At 37.3% G+C, this 17,196-nt stretch overlaps 2 protein-coding genes across 2 annotated transcripts; both read left to right on the top strand.

The window, feature by feature from the left end:
• Nucleotides 1-224: 224 nt before the first annotated feature.
• On the top strand, nt 225-5,821 carry LOC125739864 (histone-lysine N-methyltransferase set-1-like). Its single transcript, XM_049010386.1, has 6 exons — nt 225-799; nt 886-1,048; nt 1,232-1,424; nt 3,146-3,217; nt 4,936-5,007; nt 5,801-5,821. Exons 1-6 carry the CDS (start codon nt 694-696, stop codon nt 5,819-5,821), a joined length of 627 nt encoding a protein of 208 aa, XP_048866343.1. The 5' UTR covers nt 225-693.
• A 37-nt stretch (nt 5,822-5,858) lies between these two features.
• Nucleotides 5,859-11,799, top strand: LOC125739885 (uncharacterized). The gene is made up of 7 exons (XM_049010420.1): nt 5,859-5,893; nt 6,303-6,408; nt 6,621-6,691; nt 6,850-8,809; nt 8,885-9,070; nt 9,963-10,016; nt 10,846-11,799. The coding sequence occupies exons 4-7, from the start codon at nt 6,946-6,948 to the stop codon at nt 11,094-11,096; spliced, it is 2,355 nt and encodes a 784-aa protein (XP_048866377.1). The 5' UTR covers nt 5,859-5,893; nt 6,303-6,408; nt 6,621-6,691; nt 6,850-6,945; the 3' UTR covers nt 11,097-11,799.
• Nucleotides 11,800-17,196: the final 5,397 nt, after the last annotated feature.

Below are 17,196 nucleotides of genomic sequence, written 5' to 3'. Positions count from 1 at the left end.
CATGACTTCTCAGCGTATCGCTGGGCTTTAATATTGTAATTAAACTGTGCTTAGGTGTAGTTATTACAGTTTTTTTGCTGTTGATAATTCTTAACAAATTTTAGTAATATATTTAATCGGTATATTCGCTCAATCTGTAGCGCACTTTAGTGACTTAAGTATCTGGTATATGTATATTTCTTTCTATGTATGTTACAGCGAACTTTTTTTAAACATATTTGGTCAAGGTTTAGGCAAACCATGTTCGATATCACTAGATAATGAGTAGTTCCTGAAAACATTACCTTTATATATAACCCCATCTTCTGTATAAGCTTCTACAAAAAAATACCGATGTATATATACATATAGGTGTATTTCTGGCAGCGTGCTATAGACATGTCAACCAGTTTGTTATTTTCAGTCAGAGGTGCTTAACTACTGTTTGACTTATGTACAAGTGTCTGGCACACTGTCCTTTCTGTGTGCAATAAAAAGTTTACCAATGTCAAAATATAAACAGCAAAAAGTACGTGTTTTGCAGTTGTGAGCACTACTAACTACCATGCCAACTTTGCCAAGTTACAGTTTATACTGTGATGTTGGATCTTATTCCAACATGCAGTCATTATTTGACCTGATTGGATCATAACAGTGGTAATCTGTACAGTTTTTTGTTGGTAATTCAGAAAGGTCTGCATCAGAAAATAGAAAATGCCCCGGAAAAGATGCATGAATCCTAAAGATGAGGCCAAATTTCATGTCACTAAAGGGACAGATAAAGCAGGACTGGATGTTAAATACATCAATCCTATTAAAGGTGAGTGAAATCCTTTGTGTGGCTGATCATGATTACAACTCTTATTACTGTGCCTTACTCATTTTGTTTTTTGTTTTTTTAAATAGGCCGTGGTGTCTTCAGTACTGTATCATTTGAAAAAGGAGAATTTCTATTGGAATATAGAGGTGAACTAATAAGCAAGCAGGAATGTGAGAGCAGACAAAGGCTTTACCATGACAGTCTTAGAGTCTTCATGTTTGAGTTCCGTTTTAATGGAAAACTATGGTGGTATGTATCAGAGCAAAGTAATGGACATATTTTCAAATTATATTCTGTATTACTTTAAGTGTTGTATATTTTCTGAAGCCTTATTAAATGTGGTGACCTAAATCTGTCTCTTGTTTACTTCGAATACTTACTTAGAACACTGTGCACTGTTCAGTCATAAAGTAAAGTATTATATGCTTGTAGCATTGATGCAGCAAAGGAGGATGGGTCACTTGGAAGACTGGTAAATGATAACCATATTAATCCTAATGCAACAATGAAGAACCTAAAGGTGGATGGGAAACCCTATCTGTGCTTGTTCACTTTGAAGAGCATAAGTCCAGGAGAGGAAATCACCTATAATTATGGTGATTCGGATTGGCCATGGAGATGCACGGTATGTCAAAGTTTAAATTTTGACTTTTAAAAATGACTGTTTCTTAATCCAAATGGAATAAACATAACCGGCTAATTCAATTACAACTCACTGCTGAAATTTTATTACAGTTGAACCTACTGGGGCTTTTAAACTGATTGACTGGTCTGTAAACTGGAGGAACTTAAAGGGGCAAGCCCCCCAAAAAACAAAAAAGGATATACTTTAGGGGGGGCTTTATTTATATTAGCTTTATTTATGTTTGCTTTCAAAGTTTAGTTTTGTAGTTCAGCACTATTTTCCATTTGTTTCATGCAATGGATGAACATTTTGTTTCTTTGCAAAGTCTGCGTTTAAGAACTATTTGTGGGAGTTTTGAGACTTTTGAGTTTAAAGCCGCAACAGAGTGCTTGCTGTTTGGAGTTTAGTGTCTGGAATCTAGGTAATGTGAAACATAATATTTGAATAATATCCTACATTCCAGTAAAATACCTTCTAAAGAGGTAAATCTGAAATGTCAGATTTGGGATTACTGTAACTATTTTATTTCAGTCTATTTCAATCCTGAAAGTACTGGAAGACTTTGAGTAATAACTGTACAGTTTGGTGTCAAGTTTGACTTTTATAGATTTGTCTGCAGTTGGGATAGGGTTAGATGAAGAATTGGTGTTTGAATGTTGAGTTCAATTTTTCCTATATATTTCTTATATTGTTAGATTTGATTATTTCATTTGTCTATGGTGTTGTTTAAGCTTAGAATGTAGTTTTGGTTTTGTAGTTCAGCATTAGTTTCTATTTGTTTCATCCAATGGAAAACAAAGCAAAATTATTCTTGGTCTTCTGCTCATGTTTTCAAGTACAACTTTCTGAGAAACAAAATCTTCATCCAGTTGAGACTCATTCTATAATTATATATGTGTATGTATCCTAAAAATGTAAATCTAATGTCCAAACCTCTCCTCAGTGGCATCTTAGCCATTCCATTTTTTAAATTAAATTTCAGCACCAGTTCACTTACTTACTTAATTAATTAATTAATTAGTTGAATTCGTTTAAATGGTTGTCAACGTATTGATTTGCCTTTTGAGGTGTACCGGTGATTAAGTCAAGAAATACATGGGTGTATTGGATGTTTGCTGCAAATACTTGGGTGGATTCAGGAGAGGTTTTGAAATGGTTAAGCTAACATGCTTTGAGAGACATCATAGTTTTACACCAGAAGGAAGATTAAACATAATTTTCTTAGACTGCCTAAGACTTTTGTGCAGTACTGTACCCTAAATATATTGCAGTTGTTTTACAGAGTCTTTATGCCTAATCCTGATTTTTTTTTTGTTATATTGTTCTGCACTTTCTGTTGTAGACGGCCACAGAATGCAACCAAAATGAAGCCGCAAGTCATTCAGGGCCTGGTCTGGTCAATAGTGTTGAAAAGGTAATTTACAGTTAATCCAGACTTTTGTGCAGTACTGTACCCTAAATATGTCTCAAAATGACCTGTGTAGTATTTAAGTATAAAACATTTTCCTTACAAAAAGTATAACTTTCAACTTTTCCAAACAGGAAGCACCTTCTGAGACACAATCCAGTTTGGGAGAGGCCTTGTTAAACAGTCCTTTGAAAGAGCCTGGTGCATTTTCAGCAGGGCTTTCAGAGGTAATTGCAATTGCAGTTGTTTTACAGAGTCTTTATGCCTAATCCTGATTTTTTTTTGTTATATTGTTCTGCACTTTCTGTTGTAGACGGCCACAGAATGCAACCAAAATGAAGCCGCAAGTCATTCAGGGCCTGGTCTGGTCAGCAGTGTTGAAAAGGTAATTTGCAGTTAATCCAGTGCTTAATAACACCGTTGATCAGTGTGGAAACTCAGTTTGGACAGCCTTATGTGTAATAAAATAATGTTCATCACTTTACAACTTGATCTATATCAATGTGATATGGTGCCTGCTGTTTTTGACATGCTCCAGTTGATGATATTTTATGGGAACACAAGTAAGGGCCTTATGTGTGTGTATATTAAGGTGTCATCTAGAATGTGTTATATGAAGCCCATGTGGATTATAGGGACTTGCTTGTCCACTCTCACCTTTCAGAAAAACCTCTTGGTACCGAAGGTCCTTACTAACAGGTGTTCTGATAAGCCATGTTACTGTAAACACACACACACACACACACACACACTAGATGTGGTGTTGAGTATGGTGTGAACCAGGATGTTATGTGAGGCCCTGGTGATTTATGGGGACCTACTTCTCCTGTGTGTTTCAACATCTATACCTTCTAAAGAGGTAAATCTGAAATGTCAGCTTTGGGATTACTGTAAATATTTCATTTCAATCTACTTCAATCCTAAAAGTTTTGGAAGACTTTGAGTAATAACTGTGCAGTTTGGTGTCAAGTTTGGCTTTTATAAATTTGTCTGCAGTTGGGATAGGGTTAGATAAAAAATTGGTGTTTGAATGTTGAGTTCAATTTTTCCAATATATTTCTTATATTGTTAGACTTGATTATTTCATTTGTGTATGGTGTTGTTTAAGCTTAGAATGTAGTTTTGGTTTTGTGGTTCAGCATTAGTTTCTATTTGTTTCATCCAATGGAAAACAAAGCAAAATTATTCTTGGTCTTCTGCTCATGTTTTCAAGTACAACTTTCTGAGAAACAAAATCTTCATCCAGTTGAGACTCATTCTTTAATTATATATGTGTATGTATCCTAAAAATGTAAATCTAATGTCCAAACCTCTCCTCAGTGGCATCTTAGCCATTCCATTTTTTAAATTAAATTTCAGCACCAGCTCACTTAATTAATTAATTAATTAATTAATTAATTAGTTGAATTCGTTTAAATGGTTGTCAACGTATTGATTTGCCTTTTGAGGTGTACCGGTGATTAAGTCAAGAAATACATGGGTGTATTGGATGTTTGCTGCAAATACTTGGGTGGATTCAGGAGAGGTTTTGAAATGGTTAAGCTAACATGCTTTGAGATACATCATAGTTTTACACCAGAAGGAAGATTAAACATAATTTTCTTAGACTGCCTAAGACTTTTGTGCAGTACTGTACCCTAAATATATTGCAGTTGTTTTACAGAGTCTTTATGCCTAATCCTGATTTTTTTTTTGTTATATTGTTCTGCACTTTCTGTTGTAGACGGCCACAGAATGCAACCAAAATGAAGCCGCAAGTCATTCAGGGCCTGGTCTGGTCAATAGTGTTGAAAAGGTAATTTACAGTTAATCCAGACTTTTGTGCAGTACTGTACCCTAAATATGTCTCAAAATGACCTGTGTAGTATTTAAGTATAAAACATTTTCCTTACAAAAAGTATAACTTTCAACTTTTCCAAACAGGAAGCACCTTCTGAGACACAATCCAGTTTGGGAGAGGCCTTGTTAAACAGTCCTTTGAAAGAGCCTGGTGCATTTTCAGCAGGGCTTTCAGAGGTAATTGCAATTGCAGTTGTTTTACACAGAGTCTTTATGCCTAATCCTGATTTTTTTTGTTATATTGTTCTGCACTTTCTGTTGTAGACGGCCACAGAATGCAACCAAAATGAAGCCGCAAGTCATTCAGGGCCTGGTCTGGTCAGCAGTGTTGAAAAGGTAATTTGCAGTTAATCCAGTGCTTAATAACACCGTTGATCAGTGTGGAAACTCAGTTTGGACAGCCTTATGTGTAATAAAATAATGTTCATCACTTTACAACTTGATCTATATCAATGTGATATGGTGCCTGCTGTTTTTGACATGCTCCAGTTGATGATATTTTATGGGAACACAAGTAAGGGCCTTATGTGTGTGTATATTAAGGTGTCATCTAGAATGTGTTATATGAAGCCCATGTGGATTATAGGGACTTGCTTGTCCACTCTCACCTTTCAGAAAAACCTCTTGGTACCGAAGGTCCTTACTAACAGGTGTTCTGATAAGCCATGTTACTGTAAACACACACACACACACACACACTAGATGTGGTGTTGAGTATGGTGTGAACCAGGATGTTATGTGAGGCCCTGGTGATTTATGGGGACCTACTTCTCCTGTGTGTTTCAACATCTATACCTTCTAAAAAGGTAAATCTGAAATGTCAGCTTTGAGATTACTGTAACTACAGTATGGTAATAAATGAAATAAATTAATAGTATTGAAGTACTTGATGAATTTGTAAATAGTCATTAAATAGTGTAAAAGAAACTTTATAAAAATTTGCAGTACATTTATAAGACCACCAAACCACCACCATTCCCCCCATGTCATGGTCCAATTGTTTCACTGTAGACATTATCATAAGCGAAGAAGCTAGACATCACCCAACCCTATAATGTACAGTGAATTATGAATGCAGCAATATCACCGTTTTTTCCCAGTTATGTTTTCTCTTTGTTGATTTGCTTAGGGTATTCAGGTTAACTATTGAGCCTGCCGACACTATGTTTATTCTTTGTTGCAGATGACCACTGAGAAGACTCCAACACTGTGTCCAGAAAAGGTAAACTCGTGATGCAAAAACTTATGGAAAGATTTTATTTACTCGTAACTTTTTTAAACCCTAACCTAATACAAAATTTCAAAGACTTCTAGTTTAAGGCTAACCCTCGAGAAATGTGAAAATGGAAACACGTATGAATTAACCCATGGACATTTTTTTAAAATCAATTTACGATTAAGTAAGACACAGTATGGTTATTTAAAAGAGACTTTTGATGCTGGCCTTATTGAGATCTAACAGCTTGTAAAAGTTTTGAAATACAATTCCATTTTCAGCAGAATATTTAAAAATCGTATCATAGATAAATATAAATATCACTTCACAGATATTTATAGTACTCTGTATCATTTGTTATCATTCACAGTACAATTAATTGGTTTAATATTGAATTTTTTTATTTTTTTTACAGTGCCAAAAACATCAACTGGTATGCGCAACAGTATCCTGCCTGGACAAATGTCTGGAGTGCACAGGATCTGTATCTGCATTTAAATGGCTTGGATATAAATGCACAGGTAGGGAATTTTATCAAACAGTGCAAAGAACAATGGCAGGAAAAGTTTATAAGTCTTGCATGTTTTGTTTTATGTATTTATTACAAACCTTGAACCCAAGCAGATTAAAATGTTGGAAAATATTTTGTAATTCCCCAACAGACATTTTAGTGGTACTGTGGTGAGAAACTTTAAAAGATTTGCAGTTCTACATGTTTTATGTTTTGTTATAGCGTGTTCTGGGATCTGGCATAAATCTTGCTTCAAACAATTTATAGATAATCAACTCAAATGCTCATCTAGGGTGAGTAAATACGTGGTAAACACTTTCTGCTGTATGCTTTTTATATAATATAATATAATACATAATATAATATATAATGTGTGTGTTTTAAAAATATTTTATAGTTAAATAGTGCCTTCTATCACTTGTAAAAACTATCTCTATCACTGTTTTAGCAGGTATCGGATTCTTGTCGTTCTGAGGATGAGCTGTTTACAGACAAACAAGATTTAAAAGACAACGCATCAGATGAAGATAGGCTCACTGAATGTGATATGTTATCAGGGACTGATGAGGATTATGTACCAAATTCCGAGTCGGAAAGTGATAATGGTTCAGACATAAGCATCCAGCTTCCTAAGGAAGTTCCAGCTGATTTTGCTGTATCATCAGATGCTGCGGCAACATTGAATGCTGAAGATCCATCTCAGGAAATACCTGAGGTTGAGAAAGATGTACCAGTACCAGCATCTCTGACAATGATTAGTAAAAATTATTGTTTTCTTTGTGGTAAACCACAATCAAAAATAGCTCGGCACTTGAAAACACACAAGACACACTCTGAAATTGAACATGCGTTTTCATTCCCTGCACACTCAAAAGAGCGCAGATTATTATTAGAAAAACTGAGAAATAAAGGAAATTATCAACATAATAGTGATGTTTTAATGAACACAACTGGATCACTCAAAGTGAGGAGGAAACCAAGGACTGGAACCAAGGAAATAACTGGAAAATTCATTCACTGCATGTACTGCAAAGGCATGTTTGTGCGGAAGGAGCTTTGGAGACATGTTCGCAGATGTCATTGTAAGCCACAAGCAAAGGATGAGAACCCTGGTAGAACCAAAGTACTTGGTTTGGCGACACATGCAGAGTCTGCATACTCTCAGCAAATCTCAAGTGGAGTGTGGAAGCTGCTGGCTTCCATGAAACAAGATGAGATTGCTTCGACTGTGCGAAATGATTTTTGTATCATTCAGCTTGCCCAGTCTCTCTATAACAAACATGGCCATGACCCTACAAAATATGAATATGTAAGACAGAAACTCAGAGAAGTTGGTCGTTTTTTGTTGATTCTACGAAAAGAATCGTCAATACACAGCATGGAGGAATCTGTTAAGCCAGCTAATTTTTATAGAGTTGTTCAAGCTGTTAAGAAAGTTTCGGGATATGATGAAGAGAAACACTGCTACCACACACCCAGCCTAGCTTTAAAATTAGGACATACATTGCAGAAAATAAGTGATATAATTCATTGTAGGGCCCTCATAGCAGAGGATGGTGAACTAGTAAAGTCCACTGAAATGTTCAAAAAGTTGTACTCCTGCAAGTGGTCTGAGCTGGTGTCACACACTGCACTGAACACATTAAATAATGCTAAGTACAACAAGCCTTTGACATTGCCCTTTACGGAAGATGTTAAACTTCTTCACAGACACCTTCAAAAATCTGCAAATGACGCCATTTGCAGCTTGAAAGAGGCAGCAACTCCTCAGAGCTATGCTGAACTTGCAAAGGTTACCCTTTCACAAATAATTGTTTTCAATAGAAGACGTTCTGGAGAAGTCTCCAAAATGCGAATCCAGAGTTTTCACGAGAGAGACCAAACAGACCTCCATGAAGACATTGCTATGGGATTATCAGAGACTGAACAGAAGCTCTGCAACTATTTCAGCCGGATTGAGTTTGTGGGTAAAAGAGGCAGGAAAGTTGCTGTTCTACTTACACCAATCATGGTGGATGCCTTGTCACTATTGGTCAGTAAGAGACCTGAATGCGGTGTCTGTGATACAAATGTATTCTTGTTTGCAAGACCTAAATCACTGAGCTATTACAGAGGGCAGGACTGTTTACGCATCCATGCAAGTCGGTGTGGAGCAAAAAATCCTGAGCACCTCAGGTCGACCCAACTCCGAAAACATGTGGCTACACTGTCTCAAGTGCTCAATTTAAAAAACAATGAACTGGACCAACTCGCGGACTTCCTTGGTCATGACCTCCGTGTTCATCGCGATTTCTACAGGTTACCTGTTCCCACCACACAACTGGCTAAAATTTCCAAACTACTTTTGACAATGGAAAAAGGGCAACTTTCCAGTGTGCAAGGGAAATCGCTTGATGAAATCGAAATTGATGGTTAGTATTAAAAATGCTACAATTTTAAAGAGAAAAAAACACACACATTCATATCTCTTTAATAATATTTTCCAGGTGAAATTGAAGTAAGTGACTCTGAACTTGATGACAAAGATGAAAGTGAAGCTGAGGACAGTGTGTCTGCAATAACACAGTCTGGCATCACTGAACCTATGGTTGATGCATCAGATTGTGATCGTATGACTGCTGTGCCTGAATCAGAAATGGATGACCATGTGTTTTGTGCCTCTGCGGATATTGGTAAGTTTTCCTAGAAAATGTTTAAATTTTACTTAACCTTTAAGGCCACGTATCATTAGAAATGATCTATGTCACAGTCAGTCATGACTTTAATAATACACAAACTTCCAATATCATATATAACATTTTTTATTCATTTACACTCAAGAATGGAAGTATGTGAAGCATTGTATTTAGTAACTATCCAACTATCTTTTAACAACAATATCATTAACAGCATAGTTTTGTAGGAAACACTGGTGTAAAATTCCTTGCAAGTGTGATGAGCAGCTGAAGGAAAACTTCTTGACATGACATCAGTATACTGTGGCATGACCATAGGAAGAAGCATGAACACCCCTCCTCGGGTCATGCCGGACCATCCCAGTTGGGTCTAGACTTATTTCAAAACACAAGTTTTCTTTTGTATTCATTTCTATTGCTTTTGATTTGGATTATTGTCTGGTGGCATCTATAAAATCAACAGATCAATAATCTGACCCTGTTTAAAATCCATTGTATGTAATTTACATATAAATATAATTATGAATTTATTATTTCCTCAACAAGCATCCATACCTGGATTTTGCATTTTATAGCCATGCTTTAGGCCAAATTTTTCAGCCTTTGTATCCATTGGTCACAAAACACTCTCCCAGAAACATTGTAGAACATGTAGGTGGTTTTTTGCAAGCTTGAAACATGCAGCAGTGCAAGTGTCACACTAAGCAGCCCAGAGGCCTGTTTTAGTGGTTAGCTAGGTAATTTTAAGCTTAGTCTGACAAACGAGTAATAAGGAGACAGTGTAGTGTGTGACTAAAATAATCAGATCAAACCTCGTTTTAAAATTGAGGTGTATGGAAAATTATGAGTTTGAATTTTATTTTGGAATTATATATTTTGCTTTTTGCAGGCATGGATTTGGTATCATCTACCAACATTAATGAGAGACCTACCATCCCTGAGGGTAAAAAATAAACTGCACCACACGCATGCGGCAAGAAACTAAAAAACCGGACATGCAGTTTAAGTCTCACATATCCACACATCTGCTCAGTTTATAATTTATATACGTTGTGAAATTTCACAAGAGGCCTTTTTTTAGTTGATAGTTCCAACCTAAAACTAACAGGCAGCCAATACAAAGAAGCCAAGATAGAAGTAATGTGCTCACATTTACGAGTCCTAGCCTAGCTGCTGCACTCGGACAAGCTGCAAGTCAGATAAAACAGATATATTCACTCCAAAGTGCAGCGAGTTACAGTAATCAAGCTTAGATGATACAAAGACATTAATGACTATTTCATAGTCATTAAAACAATTGAGAGTTAATCTTATTGGGCATTTTTAACTGGAAAAAAGTCCAAGTGGTCAGTTGCCCACAAATGCTGATACAGTACAGTTTAGTATAAATTCTTTATCTAGGATGATGCTATATGATATGTAGCATAGAGTAACAGGGTATACAGGTTTGTATTACTATAATAATGAGCTCCATATGTAGTAAGCACCTGGTGATGTTTAACACCATTCCTCACAGCCGCATGGCTGTTAGCTGTGCAATCACCATGTTTTCCAAATCAACTGAAACCTAGTAAATTCATTCATTCATCTAGTAAAGAACCAGAAATAATTTTGTGACTATTAAACAAGATGTTTTCAGGGGGTGATGCTGTTAAATTATGTTGATGGTCATTATCCACACTTGACTGAATTGTTCTGTTTAGTTATGACATTAGTTTAGTATATTAGTAGTAAAAGTATGATTTTTGTAACCTTTTTTGTATCTCTTTTAGGAAGTAATGCCAGTAAGGGCATTGATGTTTCAAAGAAGAAGAAGAAAGCATGGTCCAAAGCAGAGATTGCTGCTGTGATGAAGCATTTTAAAAATCATGTAACAAGAGGAAAGCTGGCAACTAAAAATGAATGCCTCCAGTGTAAACTGGCTGAGCATCCAGTTTTAGATGATAGAACAACTCAAAATATTAGAGACTTTGTTAGGAACAGGGGTATAACATTGAAAAGGCAGTCAGAGAAAAAATTATAGATTATATGGGGACTTAATGCTAACAGCAATCGATGTAGTGTTTAATTTGGCATCCTGTCAGCAATTTTACTGTACTGTAAGCATAATATAACATTTTGGTGATGTTTCCATCACTAACATTTTTTGGGGTATTAGTGATCTTTTGGGTACTGCCATGGTCATTAAGAGCTTTTTATTTTTAGGGACTACATTTCTGAGTGTTTTGTCAGCATTAACACAATGCTAACGTCCTTCAAGGGCTTATTCTGCCTTCAATAGGAAAGGAACTTATTTTTTAGGCTGTAAATTCTTAAAACTTCACAGTAAATTGCATTGTTGTACTGCCTTAGTCATTAAGAGCTTTCAATTTTTTTGGTACTACATTTCTGATTTAAAGGGTTTTCAAGCAGAGCAGAGCTTTTTTGTTAATGGTTTTAACTAAATTTTGTAATTCTGTACTTTTTTGTTAGAACATTCATATATTTGTTCTCTTGAAGGACTAGAGATCATTTAAAACATATTATGCCTTGTATAGGAAAGGAACTTATTTTTTTAGGCTGTAAATTTCTTAATACTCCATAGTAAATTGCATTGTTGTACTGCCTTAGTCATTAAGAGCTTTTCATTTTTCGGTACTACATATCGGAGTGCTTTATTTAAAGGATTTGCAAGCACTAAGCTAATATACTACATAAGCCAGTGTGATATATTTCTGTTGCTACATTAAGGCTTTTGTGTTTTAAGATTAGTTAACTTTTAATACTTGGATTCTTCAGTAAGAATATTTTTGTTAATGGTTTTAAGGCACTAAATTTTGTAATACTGTACCTGATAAATAAAGAATCCTTTATTTGGCATTTGGAGTATAGATACACCAAAGTTCTTCTCTTTGCCTACCCCGTCTTGCTTTCCATAGCTTGGGGTTCACAGCTCAGGGTCAACCAACATGCGCATCCCTGGAGCTGGGGGTTGAGGGCCTTATTCAAGGCCCACAGACATGTAACTGTTCTGTCGAGGTGTGAACCGGCAACCTTCCGACCACTGGCACAGAGGCTAAGCCATTAACACAACGCTAAAGTCAATGTGACATTTATTTTTTGGGCGAACATTCACATTTTCGTTCTCAAGGACTAGAGACCATTTGAAACTTATTGTGCCTTGTATAAGAAAGCAGCATTTTTATTTTTTAGGCTGTAAATTTCTTAATCCTTCGTAGTAAATTGTATTGTAGCAACGAGAGTATTTTTCAGCATTTTCTTCGGTTATTAATCTTTTAATGCTGTGCTTTAACATGTTCTTGTGGATACAAAAGCTAAAAAGCAAAAGTCGAAGTACTCCTTTTTTAGTTTACTACATTAGTTACATTATTTTACTTCATGTAACTTAACCCTTTATAGGCACTAATTGAAATACTTGGAAATTCAAATTTTCAACTCTAGACTGTTATTGAGGATATTACTTTACTTTATTACTTCTGTGATAACGGGGAAGCAGATAGGACACAGACCCCAATATGCAGGAGACCTGGAGTTTATTACTGGATCCATAACAACCAACGCTAAAACGAGAGAAAAGAGCCGATGTCGCGGGACAGTTCCAGAAGGTCGGTAGCCGATAGGATCAGTCTTTGGGAAATACGCCAGACAGGAAGACAGGCAGGCAGGAAAAGCGGGCGTGGTTGTCAGGGCAGGCAGGCATGGTAGGCAGGGCAGGCAAGGAAGGTAGGATAGGCAAGCAGGAGAGAAAAGGGAGACAAAGATTAAGTGCTCGGTAATGTGCATGGAAGGCAACAATACTTTGTGAGGAGCGCGTAATGGAACATTTATTTAGGATTTTTTTTTTCTTGTTAGGAACATTTTTCTTGTCTTCTTTCAGTTTTCACACATATCAAAGTCCAGTCCAGCAACAGCTTCATGGTACTTGATAAAGTAGCACACAACATTGGGGGACAAGTAGACCTTGTAGACCCTGTAGACTGCGTTTCACCTTGAGATGTTTCCCTTCCAGACTTAGTACTTGCAGGTCTGGCGTTTGCTGTAGACAGAGGTATGGAATAGGGACAGGTCAAACTGTACAGAGCCATCTGGGGCTTGCCTGCGGCGTCCCTGGACAGGTTTGGGGATATCAGCAGAGGTCCTGGGGCTGCCTGGAAATGCTGAGCTTCTTCAGGTGAGATGCATGATTGCTTCTGGCTGCTGGCACCCCTGATCTTGAAGTTCTTTAGTGACAGATCATCCACAGCAAGAGCCTTGCAGTACCACCTGTCACTGCAGTACTGGTAGACCAGGGGTTGTGAAACCTGATCTATGGAGACCCATTGTGCGTGTAGGTTTTTGGGATGACCTCTCAATCAGCCAGTAATAAAGCAGTGGTTCCCCACCCCAGTCCTGGGGGCTTACTGTTATTGGCTGACTGAGGGGTAATCCCAAAAACCCGCCCCACACCGGATCTCCATGGATCAGGTTTCACACCCCAAAGGTATGGCTCCACCCCCATGTCTCTTGACAGCAGAGTGATGATCTTGTTGTCCTTCCTTCTGAGGGCCAGGATTCATCATCATCACTGGTGACATATTGAGTAAGATTACAAGATTATAATACATTATTTGTGTAAAAAAATTTAAATAAAATCCCAAAGTATGGCTTACTAGACACATCAGGCATATGTCTAATAATGGACTTATGTCCTACTTGGGTGTATGGGGGGGGGGATCAAATATGGTCACACCATTTTTCATGCCAAAAATTCACTAATTTCTAGAAATCCTATGCATGTAACAGCTATATCAATATTTAGCTCAACCATATAATGTGAGTATCATCGACTTACCATTGTTAGTTTCGATGTTTGATGACTGTAGATGTGGGAGTAGGTAGGGGGCGCACAACCACCATTCTTCTGCTGATTGATCAGTGACATTGACTGATGTTTGCTGATGGACTGGGACAAATGTAGTTCCCCGACCTCAGGGCCAGGCATGGGGAGGTCATTTTGGATGTTTGTTGAATTTCCCAAATACGGTTCTTCATCCAGTACGAAATACAGCCTTATTTAGTAAGAGAGTGTATGTTTCTGTAGTAATTCAAGTGCCTGTCCTCATAATGCCGTATCCTATCAGGTTTGTGTGTGTGCATATTAAGTGCCATTTAAATTGCCCTTTAAAGTCCTTCTAATGATTGTTTTGACCTTATAAGACATGTACATGTCACCAAGAGACAAGGGCTTGCAAACCACCATAACTTAAGGGTGATGTGTATAGGTCTGTGTAGGGTGTATAACAAATCTAAAGTGAGCTTTCTGTAGCCCTGATTTTTTGAAGCAGTTATATCCATGTGTCACAGCTCTAGGAGCTGAGGAAAGGGTAGTCCCTGTAAACCACAGCGGGGCGGGTTTGAGAAAAATGTCCTTCTAAGCCACATAAACCCGTATGTGTGTGTGTGTGTGTGTGTGTGTGTGTGTGTGTGTGTGTGTGTGTGTGTGTGTGTGTGTGTGTGTGTGTGCCTGGGCAAGTATGTCCAGCAGGGGCACTGTGTACCTGTTCAACTGGCATATGGGATCCCATGACAACCTCAGTCCACCAGTATCTACATTACATTTACGGTATAAGGCAGATGCCCTGAGGCAGAGCGACTTACATAAGTGCTTAGAAGTTTCATCAGTATCATCCTGATACTGGTTCAATAGAACCCAGCTGGGAAAACTATCACTCTAAAGAACTGTGTGGTATGTAGTGATGCCAAGTGACAGGGGGAAGGCGGGGCATCATTTACACTCCCGATCTCTAAACTCAGAGCCACCTTTTGATAGGTAGGAGGCAGGTAACACCCACCCATGTGTGTGTGTGAGCTGTAACTGGACAGTGTGTGTCTGTATTATGTTTATATTACATTGCAAATGTCCACAGAATGTGATAAAAAACTGTTATTTTGGCATTGTGGGGACAATTTTTCAGGTCCCCACAAAGATCTGTGAATGCAATCAAAAAGCTAAAAATTCCAAAAGTCTCGTATTTTGTTTGGTAAGAGTTTGTTAAGGTTAGAGCTGGGTTGGAGTTAGGGATGTCATGTTGGGATTAGTGTTTTACCCATAGAAATGAATGGAGAGACCCCACAAAGATATAATTACAAACCTGTGTGTGTGTGTGTGTGTGTGTGTGTGTGTGTGTGTGTGTGTGTGTGTGTGCTCTAAGTGGGCGCTGTGTTTCTGCACGTGTCTGTAAAGGAACAGAAACATCTGTCTGTTTGTGTTCCTCACTGAACAGAATCCACCTTTCCTTTGTGTTCAGTGATATATCTGTATTGCTGCAGTGGCACTGTCACTATATTGTGGGACACATTATAGTTGGTTATCTTATTCTTAAATTCTGCAATAAAAAAACTCAAACTCAAAGTAAATCAGGATTCAGCAAGAGAATATATGCATTTTCTCACATGCAGTGCATCGCTGATAATAAAACATATTGTGAAATTAGAAAAGTATTCACCTTAGTCTTTTCAGCCAGACATAAATGATAATAAAATAAAAATTTTAATTAAATTCTGCAGTCAGAATAGCAAATCATTTCGACTATGTCCATTCTCATTGTACTTAAATATGCTCCTATAGCAAAGTTACATTTTAACTTAAATTTTGCCAAATTTCAGTTGCAGCACTTTTATTTTAGAATAATTTTTATCACATGACATTATGCATTAAATGATAGCTGTACATGTGGGGACGTTAATTGAAGGAAAGCAATGTCTCACACCCTGCGACAGACAGGAAACAAGCAGTTGCAGCAGGACGGTAGTAGGGGGCGCACGCGAGATGCTGCTCTCTCAAGTTACACATGATTAAGTAAAAATGTGTTACGTGTTGATTTTTAAATGTAATTACTTCTTTTGCGATTAATTTATGCAGTAATGAGTTCAGTTTTTTTACCCCTTTCCCATGTTTTAATACGGGTGAGAGAGTCGGTGGCCATATGATAATAAACCTGTCAATTTTCAGGTATGGCAGTTCACGGTTATAAACCTGCTTGTTGTTATGTCTCCTGTTAAGCAGTTATTATATACGGCAATGCCCGTGTCTTATGGAAGGCCATTTGGGACTTAACGTCTACTTTGACGTCCGTGTCAACATGTCAAACAAATTACGCATTAACACGTACATTATTTATGTGTTAAGCCGTTCGGACGTCTTAATACGTCTTAAAAGTACGTGTTAACGCGACCAATTTGAACGTCTTAAGACGTTTAATATTGGGTGCTACCACTTTCAGTTTTTGAGGGGAAGCCCTGCAGACAGTCATTGCAAGAAGAGAAAAATGTTCCTCGGTCACTAGATAATGACCTCAGGTAGCTGATTGACTGTCACTGCCTGATCCGTTCCATGTTTTTAGTCTTTTTTTATTAGATTTGTTTAAAATACGTGGAAAAAATAAACAATGCAATCACAGAATAATTATTTTGCATTTAAAAAATGTTAAATACTGCAGCACAGGAAAAATACATGGAAAAGTATGACAAGGTGTTTTAACATTTAATTGCTAGACTGGATATGTATTGCTGATATCTCTAATTCAATTCTTCCTAGTCAAAAAGAACATTTCAGATATCTGTTCTGTTAGTTTAAATAAACCCGCGATCCACCCCTCCAACAAATGGACTGTGCCGAATACAGCATGCGATCCTGGCGTGTCCCTAGTTATTGTGTAAATGACTCGCCGCTTGCGCCTCACCATCCGGCGTCTGTTTCCCCGTTATAGTTTGTTCGTTGCCCCTGGTAATCATTTTAAGGAGCTGTAGTAAAAGGGCGTCTTCGCTCTTTAAAGGAGCTTCATTGTCAATCGCTGCCGCGATGCATCGGTCTGCCAGTTATTACAGTATGTAAATTTAGTGTCATTGTGATACATGTAGTTATAGTAGTGAAGTTAATTTACCAGAGAGTGCTGCTTAATTATGTTAAATATTAAATATAATGTTTGAAGCAGGACATTAATAGGAAGCCTTAATTGCCATTATACAGGTAGAAAATACAATACATAGACAGAAATATATATAATGTACATATACAGTACAGGCCAAAAGTTTGGACACACATTCTCATTCAATGTGTTGTCTTTATTTTCATGACCATTTAC

Source organism: Brienomyrus brachyistius, chromosome 4, assembly GCF_023856365.1.
Source record: "Brienomyrus brachyistius isolate T26 chromosome 4, BBRACH_0.4, whole genome shotgun sequence".
Taxonomy (NCBI): Eukaryota; Metazoa; Chordata; class Actinopteri; order Osteoglossiformes; family Mormyridae; genus Brienomyrus; species Brienomyrus brachyistius.
This window is presented reverse-complemented; position numbering and strand designations above follow the sequence as displayed.